Here is a 20,271-nt window from a genome sequence, read left to right on the forward strand (position 1 = left end):
CACCCAAAAATCGGAATCGAATCGAATCGTGAGACATTCATAGATTCCCACCCCTAATGTTCAGACAACGTTTGACCGTATGTGTAGATCTTTTGAAACTGATTACGAACTCTGACGAAAACCTAAAATTTGCTACATTCGCATGCATTTGGCGCTCAGTGAGATACTGGTAATGTTCCATTTACGGTATGTATTTATTTAAATTTCCACTTCATAAAAGATGATGCTGACACTTCCAACACTTTTTTTTAAAAATTGTATTTAAAAAAAGGTTGAAATTTTGGAAAACTTTATTTACAGTCGAAAACTTAAGAGATGAACCTGGAAGCTTCCTGAAGTTTTTGTTATAACTTTTAAACAAAGCTGTCTATTCCTTATATATTGTTTAAAAAGAAAAGAAAAACCTTCAGAGTTGAACATTTTAAAAGTCGTTTTAAAAAACAAGCTTAATAGTATTTCAACAAAGTTTTTTTTTTTAAATTTTGACACAAATATTTGCTCTTTTACTGCAAATGAATATCGGCTTGAAATATCGGTTATTGACTACTAATTGGTATCGCTATCGGCCCTGGGAAAACCATATCAGTCTATCACTAATTATTAGACCACACCATTGCAGAATTTAAAGGATATTTATGAATGCAGAAGTAGCCAACACCAAATTTGAACAGCTTCAAACACGTTTCTTGGTTTGAATCTTATTTTTGCGAGGCAGCGGTGCCAACCGCGTGCGCCACTGTGCTTACCTCCAGTCTAAACGCTCACATGCGAGAGTCAACCGTGCATCGAGACTGCTTGCCAATTTGGATGCAGGTGTTGCAGAATGAGGCGTAACCTCCGCTCAAGGGTTTGTCTTGCGAAGATGTAGAAATCGGTTGCGAGTTTGGACAAAGCAACCCGACCTCGTTGTGTATCTTCGACCTTGAACACGCCCCTGTTTTCATTTAACATCGTCCTAACTTTCACCTCATCGGAACTATTTATTTCTACTCTCTGCGCTTCTATTTCCCTCTGCTGCGGCCTAATCTCCGCTGATCCGTACGTAATCGCGGGCCATCTGGGCGCTGCAGGCGGAGATGAGCCTGCAGCTCATCAGATGACCAAATTCGCTGTTCGTTGGTGGACGCCTGCTCATGTGCACGCACGTGCTCTCTCTCACACACACATGGTCACACCTTCATTGGAGACAAACCTTCACAGTTATGATATTGTATGTAGTGATGATGAAATGTAGGGAACTTTCATGAATGTCGTTTTTTCTCGCAGTCACTCCCTGAATGCACCGCAGTATCTTATTACTTTCTCTTTCTCACCACATTGCCTCAGCAGGCCCCAACCGCTGGTCAGCATGGGGCTGATTTAGGAATATTGTAAACCTCTCCAGTTCTCACCACAAAAAAAAAAAAAAAAAAAAAAACAGTGATGGACTGAAGATTGCTCATGCAAGGTTCCAACCTTTTTGTAATGCAGAAAAGAACTTGCCCCTGCTGCACGTTATTAATAATGAATTGAAGGATTCTCTTGTGGGTGAAATATTAATGGCTTCTTCTTTAAAGAGGAGCTTTGACTCCCATGGGATGGAGGGAGGATAGCGTGCTTGTTAATATTATTGAAGACGTCTGTGATTTTTCAGCTACTGAATATATATACTTTAATGTTGAAGGGCGATTAAAATAGACATTTACAATCACACGTCCACTCATGAGGGAATTTTGAAGGACTTTAATGCTTTAATCACCCTTTAGTGTCAGAATGAATGTTACCAACCGTTGCGACGGTCGTTTGCTTGACCTCTTGTCTGCTCAGATTGAAGGGCAAGACACAACATCCCGAGAGATTTGAATGAAAACAAGCGCGTTAGCCCGGGCACTACTGTGCACGCTAATCCACAAGCACCGGTTCTGTTTTTGAAGTGTCCTTTGCCAACATCCTCATTCAACAATCGTGTTGATATAGTGCAGTGGAAGATGCCATGCCAGCGCTTATTAGCGCTTATTGTTATTCATATGTTGGCTCTCTTATCCTCAAGTTGCCGCCATGTAAAAATGGGCTGAGTTGTCAGTGGCCATCGAGCTCAGCAAATTAAAGTTTGACAGTACTTTAAACAATCGCGGCCACCATGATTTGAATACAGATTATGATCCTTTCCGTGAAACGTACACATTGTGAAAAAAATAACTAGGATGGTTATTGGCTGAACATTGTGTTGGTGAACAAATGTCAGCGGCTAATTTGTTTTAATTTTTAATTTTTTTCTGAAGTCAATAAAAGGAAAAGTGAAAACATCACAAACACAAGTCTTCAATCAATGTTGTTCTTTGCTCTTGTATGGAGTAGATGCCACGGACTTCCGCAAGTCACACACACCTAACATGTTTCCGGTTACTGTTGCGACGTAATAGACTGTGTCCCAATACTCGCACTGCCACCCTTGTACCCCTCAATTGCGCGTTCCCGTTGATGGGTGTGAGTGTGTAGCAGGGGTGTGAATTGCCTCGTACCTGGCGATTCGATTCGTATCACGATTCATAGGTCACGATTCGATTCGATGCCGATTAATCCCGATACGAATCTATAGATTGATTATTGCGATTTTTTTTTAAACTCAAATTTAGAAAATACAGTAAACTTGTACATGTACACTGTAAGATAATATATATATATATTTATATATATATAACAGGTTGCAGTCTGTTTCATGTTTAAACTGAAATAAAATATTAAGGCTTAATGTTCCATTGATACAACATTCTTCCATGCTTAATGTGTGAATCCTGACCCTTAGTAAGACGTTTTGGTGAATATTTCCATAAAAATGTGATGTTTAAAAATCGATTTCGGCCGCATATTGAATCGATTCGAGAATTGCGTGATGTAATATCGCGATATATTGCCGAATCGATTTTTTTTCTAACACCCCGAGTGTGTAGGGTGTCTCAGTTCTCCGAAGCACTGCACCCGGAGAACTGAAACAACCTACACACTCGTACCCATTAACGGGAACGCAACAGTAACCGGAAACAGCGTACGTGTGTGACTTACGGAAGTCGGAAGTCCCGCCTCCTCCGTGCCATATATCCCATTAAGGAAGAGATGATACCCAGTTCTGATAAACGTGATGCTATGGCAACTTCCAGGCTAACATCACTGGAGGGAGGCTAAGGCTATTGCTTGCAGTGATTCTCACATTAATCACATTTGAATCACGGCAATATCCGCTGCCTCTATTTGCTCAAAGTCTATGGAGTGTTTTTTTTTTAACTCTCACAGTCGTATCAGTTGATCACAAAAGATGTTTTGTGATAGGGTGACCAGATTTTCCAAATTAACTGAAAATCAAATGTACTTTACATTTTCCCCAGGAACTATTTATAAAGAATATATTTACTTGTGAATCTGGTTGTGTTACTATTACTTTAGCTAGTGCTAAGTACTATTTTGGCTGTGAGTTCAACAGCTGTTGAACTCACCAATGTCCAACCTTTTTTTGCCTGGTAACGGTAGCTGTTGAAAGTTGGCTGTCCTATTTACGCTGTCCCGACAGAAAAGCTCCGCTTGCATTGGGTCAGACCGACGACCACAGCGTTAAGCTAATAGCACTACATTTCCCATGATTCTTAGACACGGAAGCAAGTAGTAATACAAGTTGGACAAAACTCTGGCGAATCCGCCGGGATTCGGGACACAAGGCTCAACACCTGAGGACTTTTTCACCAATCCAGTTGTCTCACAACACATGCTTGTACAGTATGTTCTGGGGGGAAATGGGCCAAACTTGTGTTTTACTTGGACAGTTGGCAGTCCAATAAAAAAGAAAATAAATATATATATATATTTTTTTACAGAGTAAGATTTACTTGTAAAAAAACTTTTTTTCACTTAGACATTCAAAGTAATTTACAAGGAGAGTTTTCAGTACATTTTACAAGTTTATTTAAAAACGAAACAAAAAAACAACAAACCCATGTCCTTCAGCCTGGGTGACAATCACTTTACCACCTGAGCTATGCCACTCGCTGGAGTCAGGTAGAATCCTCATACCTCCGAGAGACCGGTTTTGGTCTCTTATTTTGGACACACCAGTAATGCAGTATAGTGGCAAACAGCAGCAGCAGCTCAGGTGGTAGCATGTCAAGCTGAAGGTCATGAGTTCATTCCTCAACGCTTACGTAGCTTTAAAAAAATAAAATAAACGAGTCAAATGTACTCAGCACTGTATTTGTAATTTTTTTTTTGTGTACTATGAGTGGAAACGGTTTCTGTGGCATAAGGTTCTACTGCCCCCCTAATTGAATCTATTTGGACAGCAAATGTTTACTCTTGTGATTGATTACTCAGTGTTAAAGGATTGACCCTTGTACCATAATGGAGAAGACTTTCTTCTCGACAAGTCATTGAGTTCATTGTTCTTATTCCGGCCTCTATAATGTCTGGTACGGAAGAGTTCAATGTACGGCAACTGCAGCCTTACATAAGAAGTAACACGGTGGTGAGAGGTTCGACATTCCTCTCTAAAGCACTGCTCGCATTCCTCTCTTCAGTGTAAAGAAGGGCTATGAGCACCATGCCTCATTAACCACACAGACTAGGGTTCGCTTATTTAAGGAGGGTAAACCAGAGAAGCTATGGCACACATTTTCATCTTTCCTTCATGTGAAAATATTTCACCTCACTGCAGGTGTTTGGGAAGCAGCTACCATCGCCATGGTGAGCAGCACCTGTCCCCCCCGCCCCCCACCCCCCGGCTCAAGTGATGCATAATTCACCGTGTTCACGATAAGGTTGTTCAGCTAAGAGATGGCATGATGGGTGAGTAGCCATCAGGGCATAAACTTGAGGATCAACGGGGTCTTTACAAGCTCCCAGGCAGACTTTCTTCATAGTCGCACCGCCAACTTTACCTCACGTCCGCTGTTGCTATGGTTATCAGTGGCATTCGCCTATAGTTCAACCCAGGTTTCAGGCAATGTCACCCGCTCTTTTCACCCGACATTACCCCGGCTATTGAGTTAGATGGGGTGGAGGTTTGAGGGGGTGGGCACATTGGGATGTGGAGCAAACAGGCTGCTTGTAATTATATGTGCATAAGAAGCGGGTCGGGGCAGCTTGGGCGCGTCGATCCGACAGCATTGCTGATCTCTGTTAGTGGGGGAAGACACACGGATGCACTCCCCAGAGACTCCTGTGACACTGGGACCCCGCAAACCTTGATTATTTATCCCCCTTTTCAAATGAGAAACAAGACAACAGACACACAAAATCTGACATTCATGAGTAATTGATGACGCATTCCATTAATGCGGCCATGTTTCTGTATTATATGAATGGTCACATACAGAAAGAAAAAAGCTACATATACTATACTACAATAGTTAATTGTGATGACTGTGCACCTTTATGTCCTATAATCCTTATACAGTAGTATAAAAAAGTTTTGATTATTGATAGTTATCAGTAAATTATATAGTTATATTCTTTTAAAATGGTAAATAATTGTCATTTTTGTTTACACTAATTTGTGCATGGGTTGAAACGTGTTTCCGATGAATGGTTCGACTTTCCTTCCATCCTGACAGCCCCATGCGATAAATGCGCAGGCACCTTCGCCGATGCAAACACACACTTCCCCCATCCTTCATTCAGCCACTTCTCTCACTTCACTCTCCCCTCCATCGCCATCTCCCCCTTCTCAAGCTCCCTCCTCCCGCCAGCCTGGGCCCGTCATTTGTTTCCATGGAGACAGTTGGGAGGCATTATTGCCGGTTGAGAACTGCTTCTGGGTTCCTTTCAGAGCGGTGGCGGCACAGGCATTGTTCGATCCTTTGCTCTGAATGGTGCTGGGATCAGCAAGGGGAGAGCGGACCAGAGGACAGGAGTGCAATTTTTCCTGGGCTGGCTCGGTGCATTTGTAGAGGGTGCTGCTCGGAGGAGGGGAAAGAGGAGGAGGAGACATAGGAAGAGGGAAGAGAGAGAGAGAGAGAGAGAGAGAGAGGCAGGAAGTGTAGTGCTTTCGGTGAGTCAATGAGGGCACAGGAGAAGTGGCAGTAGCACACTCATGCTCTCTTAGCGAGAAGGCTACACAAGCATCCAGGCTCCTCGTGGCACCGGATTGGCATTTTAGTCGGCACCGGACGACTTCTGGATCTGAACAAACAGCCAAGGCGGATTTCTAATTGAGTTTAAGTGGTGAGCTTCTCTCTCCGTTTTGTATTTGTATGCATTTGCATGTGAGCACAAGCTGTTGTGAGCGTTTGGTTCGGCACAGACGCTTGATCTCTATTTCTGTCTGCATGCGAGTGTTTATGGCAGGTGGTTATACACTATGCATGTCTCGGAGTGTCTGGGTTTGGATGTGCGGGCTCCACACCGTCTGCTGAATGCAGAATAACTCCCACTGCCCTCTGAAATATACATGCCAGTCTGCATGTTTTATTAAGGATGCACGTTGTGGGGCTATTTTCTGAGTTTCCTGCACTGTTTTTTTCCCCCTCCCAGATATATCTAGGTGGCAGAGTTTGTTGGATTTCCTCTTTCGTCTGTGCCACGCTGAGTAATTGGGAGTGAGCGTTGAGCCCTCTGGCTACTTAGGCAAGCGAAGTGTGCAGCGAATTGTAGTGAAAGGTGATTGGTGTTTTCTTTCTTTGCCTCTTCATGCCTTGTCACGATAAAACAGGAAGAAGACCATTTTCCTTAGGCAATTACCGGTAGATAGACAACGTTTGTTTAACACCTGCGGTCGTATTATGACCACCAGTAGCGTCACATCACTTCATCGCTGCAACTGTGCCATAGTCACATTGTGCATGATCATTTCAGTGGGATTTTGCTTAAGGAGTGTCGAGTGTGGATGTTTCCATGACGACCGGCAGCAGCTGTGCGAGCTCTGCTCGAGGCGGTGTGTGTGGCAGACACTGTGGCATTGCCTAGAGACGATGCGGCTCGGTCTAATCGCTGACCTTTTGACCCAGATCAATAGGATGATGCTGAGCCAAGCATACATGGGGGCCCGCTTGACATATATTGTGAAGTCGGGCCCCGGTGTTGAGCAGCTGTGGCCGCTTACATGATCGCTGAATGATCCTCTAAGATGGGTGCTATCATCAGTGTAGCACTAGGCCTCTCGTGTATCAACATAATCAAGTCCATTAGATTGATTTATTTTGGTGTAATTAAAGTGTGACCTTGGAATATCCAAGTAATTGCCGATACTGGGTTTCTTGTTCTTTGAAGTGGGATGATTTTACGTCCGCAGTCAACATGGAAAATCAGAACATTCCACAGAATTAGCTGGAGCATGGGTTCCAAACCTTTTCCGCTGCGCATCATTAGAATTTTTTTTAAATTGTAGTATTTCATTTGAAAAATAGTAAGTTGACATGCGTCCTCAAATAATATTGTACATCCAATTAGGAGACCTTTGGAGCATCTCCCAACATGAATGCACCTAAACTACTGAAACTAGCATTAGTACATCCAGCACTGAAAGGCCACTTATTCATCATTGAAGTCAGTCTGTAGCTTTTAAACAAATAAATGTTGATCATTAGGCTAATCAAGTCAATCCCTCCATAAACACCATACGCATGTATTTATGCGGGGATGACATTTGTTGTCAAGGTGACGGACAAAGACTCTCACAGTAGCTGTATGTGAAAAGCAAAGTCTGCGAGTCTGTGAACCGCTGGGAAATGGAAAAAAGTATTGCGTCATGTATCACCTCACTCCTTTCGGAGACTGGACAGGTTGACTTTTAGAGAGAGCCAAATGAAGGGATGTGTACAACCCGCAACTACATAAATACATGGTGTGAAACAGTGAGGGTCGCTCGTCTGTGGAATTGGCAGCAATATATGAAATAGTTAGCGTCACTTAAACAAAAAAGAAGTACTTATACCATTGTGAAGGTCTTTATTTTTATTATTTGGCCACTCCCTGTAATTTTGAGCTCATGAACATCATTCCAGTGGTTTTTTTCCCCTCCATTCCTTGGCCAAATCAAGAGGAAGAAGTCATTTTGGTCAGAGTTGCTGGTGGTGATGGGTGCCGAGCTGCACACACAGTGAAGAACCCTCGCTAACATGCAGGCTTGAAAGCAAACAACACTGACGTGGGATGTAGCCGTACAGCTTCTATAGCATTGGGGTGGCACGTTGGCTTGTTGCCATGGTGACCCTGGATCAACTGAATTCATGGTCTATAATTCTGGTGGCCCAGCCAGGACACCTCTCATGTTGCTAGCATAAATGCTAATGCTACTGTTCACAATTGTTTCAGCCTGTCAGTTACTTGACAGGCTTATTTTGTCGACAAATGTATGTTTGTGTTTATAACAAAAGTTATAAAACTGTTGAAGTCATGTGAAACAGACGGCTTCCCCGCAAATATAGTTACCTTGGCATTTACTTGATTCAGTCATCATTATGATTTCCTCCATATCCTCAGCACCTGGGTCCTCCTTTTAGAGTTGTTGATGACATTTCCTGAGGTGTTGAGAATGATAAGAATCAGCATTAAAATGAAGTCAAGCGATTGGATAATAATAGAGCTGCATCCTTTGCAGCCATCTTCTATCTTCACCAAGCTCCATTAAGCTTGTCCTAACGTGTTGATCGAACGGTAATAAGACGCAAGTGCTGCGTTTCCCAGCTTTGTGTGTCCTTTGCGTGCATGCGCCCTTTACTTTCTCATCTGTTGTGGGCAGTCAGTCAGAAAGTGTTAGGAGCCCTCTTGTCTCCATTGAAGCATATGTGTTGTCTTTGAATGGGACTTTGGCATCCGACTGAAGTAGCTGCAAGGAATCACACGCAAACACACGATCCCAAACATAACAAACCTCCTGTCAAACAAAATCATATTTAGCATCTGAGCTGTGCGTCCTCACAAATAGAGGCCTCTAATTGTGTCCCATTTTTAAACCCGCTGCTCCCATTTCAGTCTTTGTAGTTGTGTCCTGCTCATAAAGGAGGACATAAACTGGCTTCCCGAAGGTAGTAACCAGATAGTCAATGAGTTTCTCCTGCAGGACGAAGTGTGAGTACACGTGTGTAATGTTTTTTTTGTTTTTTGTTTTTTTAATGGATGCTATGGTACTGTTATGTGGATAATCTTCCAGACTGTCTCAAAACATGTATCCTGCTTTGGGGATGTTTTACCGGAGAAGTCCGTTCCTGCTATATTCCCATCAGGGGGAACTTTATTACATCCTTGTAAAATGCAATCTTAGTACCTGTGCACACACATGGAGCAGCTCACAACAGCCTGAACGACTTCCTTACATGGTGAATAGCAAGACAGAAAACGTTCCTTCTGATCTCTCTTTTGTACTTTAGCCAGTTGCCGTTTTTATTCTTATCTTTTTCTGTGTGCTTGAATTGAATGTGTTCTACAACTCAATCACACATGGCAGAACACTTGTCTGCCAGGTCAGCGTCAGCATTGCAGAAGATAATCTGTTCTCACATACCTTGCCTGGATTAATACAAGTATTGAAGAACTGTCGATTTTGACTCTTCATAGTGATGAAGTACTTGGTTTGAGGGGGAACGACACCATACTCATCTTGTGTCGTATCATTTGAATTTAGACAGTGGTTCAAATCCCTTAAAATGCAGTTAACATTGTGTCTAAAGTTTGTTGAGAATTGTGCACTTGATTCATTTGTAGCCGTGTCACACGAGGACACCAATAAGAAAGCTTTGTTAGCCTCCCTCTCGACATTGTATAATAGGTGCAAAACTCAACTCTGCACAGTTACAGTCGTTCTTCCAGACAAACTTCCACTGTGCGAGTACACTAGCTTGGCTCCGCGGGTTACAGTGGGGTGCTGCTGAAAGGGGAAATACTCCTCCCTAATGGCTCGAGCCATTAGGGAGGAAATTGAAGCCTTTATTAGTCTGTCTCGTGTACACCTGGATTTTATAAAAGTTTTTTCCTTGTGTAATAATTGGCCTGGCCACCTGGATCTTGTAGCATTTGGCAATTTAAGGCTCCATGCAAGAATATTATTCTTGCAATTTTTTGTGCTTGAATGCCTCATTTAAGAAATTTTAACCACCTGAACTAGCCTTGTTCATTAGTAGAGATTGCTGACGCAGCGTTTAGCAGCCGAGTGACATTTTGAAAACGATTGTGACGTCAAAAGAGACCCAACAAGTACACAGTGATCTTTTGTCCCATCAGCACAGATGAACAGCAACAAGGGGCTGATACTCACCACTTTCCAGTTCCTCACCCTTATCTCATCTTTCTTCGCCGCCCAGTCCCGGTCACGACGACACCCTTTTGGGGTCATATGGACACAACACAATGACCTGTGCTGGGCTGGGCTCATGTGCACTGGGACACTTTGGCTGTCAGCGGGCTCACGGACGCTCCCGTCCACATGCTGACATCCATCCTGCCTGGAACAGATGCTAGGTGGTGCAGTGGGCATTTCCTCACAGTCGAGTGCCAGCACACGGCATGAGTACAGTGCTCGGGATAGATATTTAAAAATGATTGGTTTATATTTGGAAGACCAGTGGTTAGTACAGGTGTTTTAATACAAGGTCCAAAAACACGTGTTAGATTTGTTGAAGACTGTTGTAACATTGGTTGTCTGTCAATTGGATTGTCCCTTAATGAACAGAAGTTGGATACATGAACATTCCAAGTTTTTCATAAAAACACCTACCCTTTTCCAAACATTTTTCATCCTTCCCAGATTGATTAATAACAACAAAAAAAAACAATTTGAAACAAACCATCTTGACATGTCAGCTGAAAAGCCACCCTCAGCCCAGAATGAAAGCCTTACAGTATTTTAATGGACTGGACAATGTCAACTTAATAATTTGAATACAAAATGTGCTAAAGCAGCAGGAATTGCTCCACACTCTTCCACTTCCTGCTGGTCTTGTGTCTGGTAGACTGGATTCAGTAGCGATGAGAGGTGTGTTTTGGTTGTCAGCGCTTATGCTAGCTGCTGTGGTCCGGCTTGTGTAGAAATGCACACTTTGCTGGGTTTTGTCTAGAACAGTACCGTATATTTACGTGTGAATGCTTGTATGCGTGTTTAATGCGCACTCATGTATGTTAGGTTGCTGCCTTCAGTGTCCTTTAACATGCATGGTCAATTTATTGATTGTGCCATCGAATGCATGTTTAGCCTTTGACTGTTTTTCTCCACTGCAGTGATAGTTCAGTCCTTTCAATCGAAATGTGGTAAATGCTCGACCTTACTTAGGCTTCAGGGATCTTCAAGAGATTACTATCATCCACATTATAATACAGCCTTTTTAGGAGAGTGGATGATTGTAATTTGTTTTGAAAATGCTATTTCAGGATTTGGATGTTGATGACTCATGAAGAAGACCTCACCCCTAATGGCGATAGAAATAGCAAGCGTATATATATATTTTTTTATTTTTATTTTTTTCCCCAGCAGGGAGTTAGTAGAATAGAGGTGTGTTGTTAAATAAAACGCTGTGACAGGACTTCAACTGCACAGCTTCAGGCCTGAATTCTGTGCTAAACGACCAGTTGGGTTTCAACATTGCACAGTGAAAGCCTCCATTGACAGTCGCTCACATTAGGCTTCAGTAGTTTCTGGGACGGTTGAGCAGTCTCTTCCATGGGCACGTCTGTAAACCCCCTTGTTCTCTTGTGTGTCTGCCCTAATTGCTAATATGTGGCTGCCTCCTTTACAGTAGTGCTCTGGGCGACTACCGTTCACTGCAGACAGAATAAAACTGAGCATTGCTTCTCGTCTAAATCTCTTGATGCTGTGGCTATGGAGGAAAGCTTTGAATCCGAGGTGAAATGTGCACAATCTTGTGTTGTTGTTGTTGTCTTGTCTACCATTGTCCTTGTTACTGTAAAGTCTGACTGGTCCTCGTGACATCTGCTGCATGTGGCTGCTGAGTCGTAGGGGCCTTGAGTCATGCTGCTGGAAAAAGGTCTCAGGTCAGTGAGTGTGTCACAACCCATTCCGTCTCTTTTCTATGCAGGCAGCAAGGACACAAGAGGTAAATAAAGACTACTTCTTGCCCTGATTCTTAAGTGGCTGTTGCCGCTCTCTCTGCTTTGTAAAGGGCAGCAGCCAAGAGACTCTGTCTGGGATTTATGCTCTGCCACTGAGAAGTTTTTCTTCAACTCTTTCTTCAACTCTTTCAGCATGGCCTACCTACTATATTAACAATGTAGATCATCAGTGTTGCCAGGGTAGGAAACTAATTTGCTGATTTTTTTTTTCCCAGGGCATATTTTGAGACTCATTATTTGAGCTGTATCAGCAGTTGCATCTGAAGACAGACTGGGGGGTGGCTGTCCCATTACAAAGGCTAATTTGCATGCACATGAGAATAGCATATCCTTAATTTGGTTCATTCAATGGATGGATCTGGATTCATGAATGTTTTTAAAAGAAAAGGAATGTGATTGCGTCTTCATATTAAACGGTGAGAAATAAGGATACATGAACATTCTAACTACCAGATACAAATAAAGTCTTAGACATTCATTTCTGTCAGAAAATGAGCAAGAAATCCGTATCCTCTGAGGGGACAGAGGAGAGGGCTATGAGTGTAGTTTATATCCGCTGACTGTCAGCTTTGGTGCGTTTCTATTCATGTGGATGTTGCTATAGCATTAGTTCTGTCAGAAACAGGCACATTATCCACACCACCGTTATTAAAATGATTACATTCAACTGACGTTATATGGTATCCCTGTTGCACACCACACAGATAACCAGATCCTAGAGATGTCAGAGTTAGGACTTCCATGTGTTTTATGGAAAGTGAAAATAAAGTTAATGCATTTATTTTACGTACTGACTTCTCATACAAATTCAGTATTAATATTGACAGCATTCTATAGACAGACGTTGCATCTTAAGCTAGCTTTATTGGAAGTGAAAGCAGACAGAGCTATTACTTCCCCTGTCAGTTCATCTGCTGCTTCAGCACCACTTGACAATGTGCCGTGATTTTTCTCACAGCATCTCCGGTAAACATCTACTGTGCCACGCTGTGTTGTTTCTGCTCTCTTCTCAGCCATCCGATGCATCCACATCCATCGTACGCTGCTCGAGTTGAATGCTTTGAATCCTCCCACGTACACTTTTTAGTTACTGACTGGCTTCAAGCCTTTTTTTTTTTGTTGCTATTATCTCATGTCTTTCCTTTCATCATCTTGACCATCTTTACATCAATGTTCAGTCTTGCCTGTGGCAAACGCTCATTATGAAATGTCTTTAAGACTAAATGACTGTAGATAGAAGATCAATATGAGCCAATCCAGAGAAAGGCAATATGTCCCGTGAAGAATGAACCAGCACAGAAGTTGTAATGCATCCAGCACCACTGGGAAATTCGATATAGTCCTGTGGGAATAATGAGATGTCACACACAGAAAAGAGGTCTCGTTTGGTAGTCAGCAAATGGCGTAGGGTTGGGTTGCTCTGCAGGAGCTGCGTCGAGCTGATTGACTGACTGTCTGTCTGTCTGTCTGCAGAAACGCTGCTGAATGTCCCTGATCGGTCTACTATACAGGACTGGGGCGGGATGATGGGTGATAAATGACACTGAGGGGGTTGCCTAAGGGTTGACAGTGACTGACAAACCAGCGAGGTTTGTTTATCACCTCGAGCTGTTCGTGGCACTGGGCCTTGTTCAGAAATAAAGACTCTACCATAAAAAAAGGAAAGTGTAGCTAATATGGTGCAAATATAGGTCAGCATCAAGGCTGCTTCAGAGATTTATATATTTGAATAATAATGTCAATTTGAATAATAGTTGAAATAACGTCTTATGTATTTTGCATATTCATCGTTATGACAGCAGAATGTCAGCGGCAGAATATAATTAACTGTAAACTTTAAGAATAATTCTGAAAAACGGCACTTTTAAGGTTCAGAAAATGGAGCTAAATCAGCCAACATAAAAAAGAAATCTGAAAGAATTATCTCGGAATTCGGCATACCTAAAAATATGAGCAATTTGTTTCATAAAAAAGCAGACATCCATGCAAGCTTTTATTTGTTTGTGGCTGTGCAGTAGTCTAATCGTTTTAATTCGCCGAACAATGAAAGAAACAAATATTTAATTGTAGAAATTATCAGAGCGTGTTATGGAGGAAATGCATAGTACATGTAGGGTGTGACCTCAAAATTCTTGCCAGAGGTTGTGCACGGTGCGCAAGATACGTGCTTTCAACCTTATTTAGGTGCAAGGTGTCTGTTTAACATTTAATGTGCGTATTATAGTCATAATTTCAATTTAGCAAATTTTCAGTCTATTTCTGTTAATTCCTCTATATTGTCATTGGTTCCTCATGTCGGAACAAAAATATTAGTGATGATCTCTTGACTATAAGGTTGCTTAGTGGGGAAGTCGTTCCTGTCGTGATAGCTTGAGGTCATTTAAGCTTTCTCTCAACATTTAAATGTATGGTCTCGTATTGGACCTCATACGGTGATGATAGGAAATTGTTATCCTGGGGACATTCTTAACTCTTTTAATATATTGTATGCTGGTCAAATAGCTAAATATTTCTGGGTCGCATAAACCGCTGTCAGTCATACACCATAATCCAGTCTTTCGGGTTTCTCTCCGTTACAGTGACAGAGGCGCGTATATTACAACCATAAGACGAAACTTGTGACATGACAGCTTTAATGTTGTTTGTTACCTGTTTTTTTTCAACCCAATTAATATGCGGTGAGGAAACGTGGCTTAGATATTTGGAGCAGCGGCTGGTTGTCATGGGGATGGGCAGCCAGTAGAGCTTAGTGCCAATGATGGTTCTCAGATGTGTAATTCCTGCCTAATTGTCCCATTCATCCCTCTCTCAATAACGGGCTGAGCTGAGTAAATTAATGAGCCTTTATCCTTGTGTGTCTTCTATTGTGTGTTTTGGGAAAATCCCTCTTAAAATAACACACATGCCGTGTCAGTCACAGCAGCCGTTTCCCAACGTGAGCATCGATAGTCTAGATGTCGACTGTAACTTGACTGAGGCGGCGTAGAGGTGTCTTTGTTTTGTCTGGGCACTCTCACACGTCACTTCTACCCCGGGAGGAGGAACTTGGATCGGGTTTGGCAGGAGAATAGAATGCTCCATCCCGCATACACGTGCCTGAGAAAGGACAGGTACATGTTTATTAATGCAGGAATGAGCGGTGAAGGACGTCTGGCTGTGAGCTCATTTTCATCAAACTATTTTATAATACATTTCATGGCATGCTTTTATTATTTTATTATATGGTTAACTATTGTCTATATTTTTAATTTATTTTTTGTTATTTACCTCCATTCCTGCTCTTTGAACTCCATGGATATGTGAAACTAAAAGAATGGATTTGTCTCCAATCTGAGCAAATAATAGGAATGATTTTGTTTATACTGTTCATAGTCTACCTTGTGAAACAATAACTTATATGTATTTATTTCAAATGCAATTCTGTCAATCCATTTTCTGAAGCACTTTGCGCCATTCCATTCTCAGGTGAGTTGTAACCTACCCCAGCAGTCTTGGAGTGAGTTGCAGTGTAGGATACACCCCAGGCTGGTTGCCCCTTGCCAGCCAATCACAAGGCACATATAGGCAACTACTGGCTCAGGACAATTTATAGTCTTCAATGGACTTTTTGGGGGGGAATGTGGGAGGATGTACCCTAAGAAAACATATGGGAGCACAGGGAGAACATGCACGCTCCATACAGGAAGCCCGGATTTTAAATTCCAACCTTCGAAATTGAGGCAAATGTGCTAACCACTTGAGCACTGCGCCATCTGAAATCCACTTCATTAGGGAAAACAATCTGCTACTTCACTACTCTCAAGTTTCTTTTTAGTGCTTTGATATGTGGGCCAAATCTTTTTCTCTCTCGTTGCTCAGCTACGCAGAGTTGCCATAGGTACCAGCCCCGAGCCCCTATGCCACCATCTTCCATGCTTGTTTGTTTTTCCCAGCCACGACCCTTGAACATCCCTGGTCACAAAGTTCTTGGCTGGACAGTTATTTCAAGGAAAAACATGCACGTTGACTTGGTTAAAGGTCTCCTCTTCTCCTTTGACTCAATTCTGGCGCCATGCAATAATAGTCCACGAATGATTAACGATAACATTTTTCTATCCTGGCATCTTATTATGCCACGGAGCAAAAATGGTGTGAAGCCTGCAGCGTTCCGCATGGGGGCGAAGGCCTAACGGGACTCATTACTGAGAGAATTCTCTCCTTCTGTTGCCTGGAGCTACACAAAATGAGATGGTTCTGTGGAGGCTTCGTGCCATTTTGGATTTGTTTCTAGTTGGGAAAGTTTGTATTGACTATATTCTACTTCAGCCTGTAGTCAATTACTTTTTGCAGATCAACTACATACTCTACGTACATACAAACCCCAGGTCCAATGAAGTTGTGTAAAACAGAAACAAAACAAAAATAGAATACAGTACAATTAACAAATATCTTTTAGCCTCTGTTCAATGGAATACAACACAAAGACAAGATATTTAATGTTCAAACTGATGAATATTGTGTTTTCTCACTGTGAATTTTGATACCTGCAACATGTTCCATAGAAGCTGGCAAATGGGCAACAAAAGACTGGTAAAGTTGAGGAATGCTCAACAACACCTCTTTGGAACAATTCACATGTGTACAGGTTAATTAGAGAATAGACACAGGTAAGTGTCATAATAATATGGTATAAAAGGAGCATCTCCAAAAGCAGGCCAGGCCCTGGGCATTGGCGAACTAGGCGGTCGCCTAGGGCGCCATCAAGTGTATGGGGCGCTAAATTGCAGGGCAAAAGAAATAATTTTTATTTATTTCGCCCCCAATAACATTTACAATGAAAAGGTCCAAGCCCTCAGGTGCTGCGTTAAGAAAGTGATGACAGGAGATAGAGGAAAAATGGGCCCACAGTTGTCAATAATCATTGTCTATGAAAATTAACACGAAAATAGCGTTAGCTTTTTAGCTTGCTTGTAACTTGTTTAAAGCTTGCTGGCTTTCCAGTCCAGTCTAGATACCTGCAAATAGATTTGCATAGATCATTGTTTCACATAACCACATTCATTTATACAAGATAAGAATTGCGTGCTGGTTTAATGTTAACAAATATATAGTAAAGGCATACTTTATTTTTTTATTTCTAGTTGTCTGTGAAATTCGGTATTTATTTTGTGGTGTGTTATTAACTCATTCACTGCCATTGACGGCTCTAGACGTCAAAAATTCGTTTGAACTATTTCTATTAGTTTAACCTTTTTTTCCACTTTTGTTAAGAGTATGAAAACCTAGAATTTTTTTATTGTGCATTTAGAACAGATATAAAATTTGTGATTAATTGTGAGTTAACTATTAAAGTCATGCGATTAATTACGATTAAAATTTTAATTTTTCGCCTGATGCTCCAAATTTTTTATCTTTTCTTTTTCTTTTTAATTCATTCACATTTTTAATTATCTTTTTAAAAATATTTTTTTTAAACAAAAAAAAGAAGAAAATATTTTTTTAAATTAGGGGCGTCAGGTGATTAAAATTAATTGTAATTAATTGCGTGACTTCACTTGTTAACTCATAATTAAAAAACAAAACAAAAGATTATTAAAAATTAGGCGTCAATGGCAGTGAATGAGTTAAATATTATATATCTATATATCTATATATTTTTATTTATTTATTTATTGCCGGGGGGAGAAGCTACACGTTTGCCTGTGGCACCAAATCATTTAGGGCAAAAGGCTCAATTGTTCAAAGCAATGTTGGGGCCTGTTCACTACTGTGTGAACACCTGAATGAGCAAACAGTTGAAGAACGTTTTCTACACAGAATTTTAAGGAATTTAGGGATTTCATCATGTGCAGTCTTTGTGGTGTATTCAATTGAATTGAGGTTGGTTTTGCAAATCATGGATATACAGTATGGATGTGTTCTGTTTTTGATGTTAGCCAATGTCCCAACTTCATTGGAAATTACAATTTTTAGTTGCAATGTTAACATTAGTTATACTGTGGTAACCCTACATCATCATTACATATTTTTACTAGATTGTTGCCAAAGCGCATTCTCATCCATTGTGTCTCCTTAGTGTATGTATACTGAGGATAATACTGCATGCTGGCTCCATAAGGTCACGGCTGAGCAGAGTTCGAGCTTATATGACAAGTAGTTTGGCAATCAAGTACAGGACACTTAAGCAAAACGCACAACCTTTCACACCTATGGGAATTTAGGGTACAGTACTCAATTCATGCAGGTTTTTGGAGTGTGGGAGGAGGCAGGTGTCCGCAGTGAAAACCCACACAAGCAACATGGAAGCTCCACACAATAAGACCTTAGTCGACTTCTACTTCAATTCTCAAACCGATATGATAAAAACATCATAGGTCATACAAAACCTTGTTTTTGTTAAAAGAATGTAATTTATTCTCTTTTTACTCATCTCTGTTCAATGCAGAGCCTTGTAGAATGTGTTGATCCCAACTATAATTTGACCTAGTTATTTTCCACCCCCATTCGGTTCATTTTGGAAAAAAACAGGCATGAACATTATATAATGTAGGACAGAAAACATTTGTAGTTGTTGGGTTTTCTGATTGCTTTTTACTTCTTGTAATTGCAATGTCATTTCCTCTGTTACTCACAGGTGGAATTTGCAAAATAACCTTTGGACGCCTCATCTTTTCAAAAATGCCTGTTTTAGATTCTCAGTCGTCCAGTTTATGGAAAGACGCTTAACTCATTCACTGCCATAATTTCATTAAAAAAAAAGATTATTAAAAATTAGGGGCAAGAGGTGATTACATTTTGAATTAGTTAACTCACAATTAATCACAAATTTGATATCGGTTCTAAATGTACAATAAAAAATTCTAGGTTTTCATACTCTTGTTAACAAAAGTGTGGGGGGGAATGTTAAACTAATAGAAATAGTTAAAATGATTTTCTGACGTTTGGAGCCGTCAATGGCAGTGAATGAATAAAATAAAAAAAAGAAGAAAAGATAAAAAATTTGGGGTGTCAGGCAATTAAAGTTTTTAATCTGAATTAATCGCATGCTTATAACCGCCAATGGCAGTAAATGAGTTAATAGCTGCCAGGCAAAAGCAAGTCATCCTCCCATCAAACCTCTTTGGAGTTGAAAATCTAAATTTGTCAGCCAAACACTCTCACGCACACCCATTTTGGACATTCCCGAGAAGATTAAATATCGTCAATCAGATACCAATCTGCAGTTCAGTCCGCTGCCTCAGGCCGCTAGGGCCGATCAATATGGTGACTGCCTCCCCAGTCAACATAATCCTGAGAACACACAGTGAGCTCAAGGTCACCTGCCTTCACTACTACACCCAAGCTCCTGTGTTTCTTCATGAATACCGTGTGTGTCTGTTAAGATCAATCTCATCATAGCCGCCTTTTTTCATGTTTGTTTGTTCTCCTCAGACCTCCCTGCTGCTCCCGTCCAGTACCAGTATGGGTCAGCGGATTCCCTGTCCTCTCCACGGCTGCTAAAAAAAGGATCATGTCACGAGAAGCCCGCCATCAAGCCGCGGCCCCAGCCATCCACATCTCCCAGACCGCCAGTTGCACAGAAACCTCAAGGTAAAGCACTGCCAGAAGAACAGCCACCGCTGCTGTCGCCATTACGATGTCTGACTAGCTCTAAAAAATAAAAAATAAAAGGCAAAGAAAAATGCGTAGGTGTCTGTTCACTGGCCTCATGCCGTTACTCACTCTGCTCACTAGGTCACTTCCACGCAAGCTGCTGCTTTAAAGCAGGCCAGAGGCTCCCGTGAGATTTTGCTGTGACATCTTTGATGAATGCTAATTATCAACATGTGTTGTGTTTGGGGAGTTTTGGAAAATCACAGTACAACACTACGCTCGCCTCAAATTTCAAGTGGCCTATATTCATCCACGCTTTACTGCTGTATTATAATAACAGTTATATTCCCTTATTTCCATTTTTGGTATGTTAGTTGGTCTGCTCTTTTTTTTTTTGACAGGATGCAACAATTGTATCAGTTTGAAGACGGAAATTATGGTTTTGTGTTTCAGTCACCATTAGCAACCAGTGTAGCAAAATTGAAAAGTGAATCTGAATTATTTATTCAAATCATGCATTTAAAGTGTTTCATGATGTATTTTTCAATAAATGAGTTATTTGGAAGTACAGAATAGAATTTTAGATTGTACTATATTATATTTGGCATACAATATACTTTTATACTTCATTTGTGTTGTTTTGACAGGCAGTTCCATTTATCTGTAGAGATGAATAAG

The 20,271-nt window shown here is 41.2% G+C and overlaps 1 protein-coding gene across 2 annotated transcripts in view; it reads left to right on the plus strand.

Moving 5' to 3' along the window:
- Positions 1-20,271, plus strand: part of LOC147178444 (FYVE, RhoGEF and PH domain-containing protein 3-like) — a 51,143-nt gene that overhangs the window by 13,627 nt on the left and 17,245 nt on the right. For both annotated transcript variants that reach the window (XM_086069450.1, XM_086069449.1), the window contains exon 3: positions 19,432-19,590. In XM_086069450.1, the coding sequence (XP_085925576.1) occupies positions 19,432-19,590 (159 nt within the window). The remainder of the gene's footprint in view (positions 1-19,431; positions 19,591-20,271) is intronic.

Source organism: Leptonotus elevatus, chromosome 2 (assembly GCF_054856555.1).
Source record: "Leptonotus elevatus isolate MCC_2025b chromosome 2, RoL_Lele_1.0, whole genome shotgun sequence".
Taxonomy (NCBI): domain Eukaryota; kingdom Metazoa; phylum Chordata; class Actinopteri; order Syngnathiformes; family Syngnathidae; genus Leptonotus; species Leptonotus elevatus.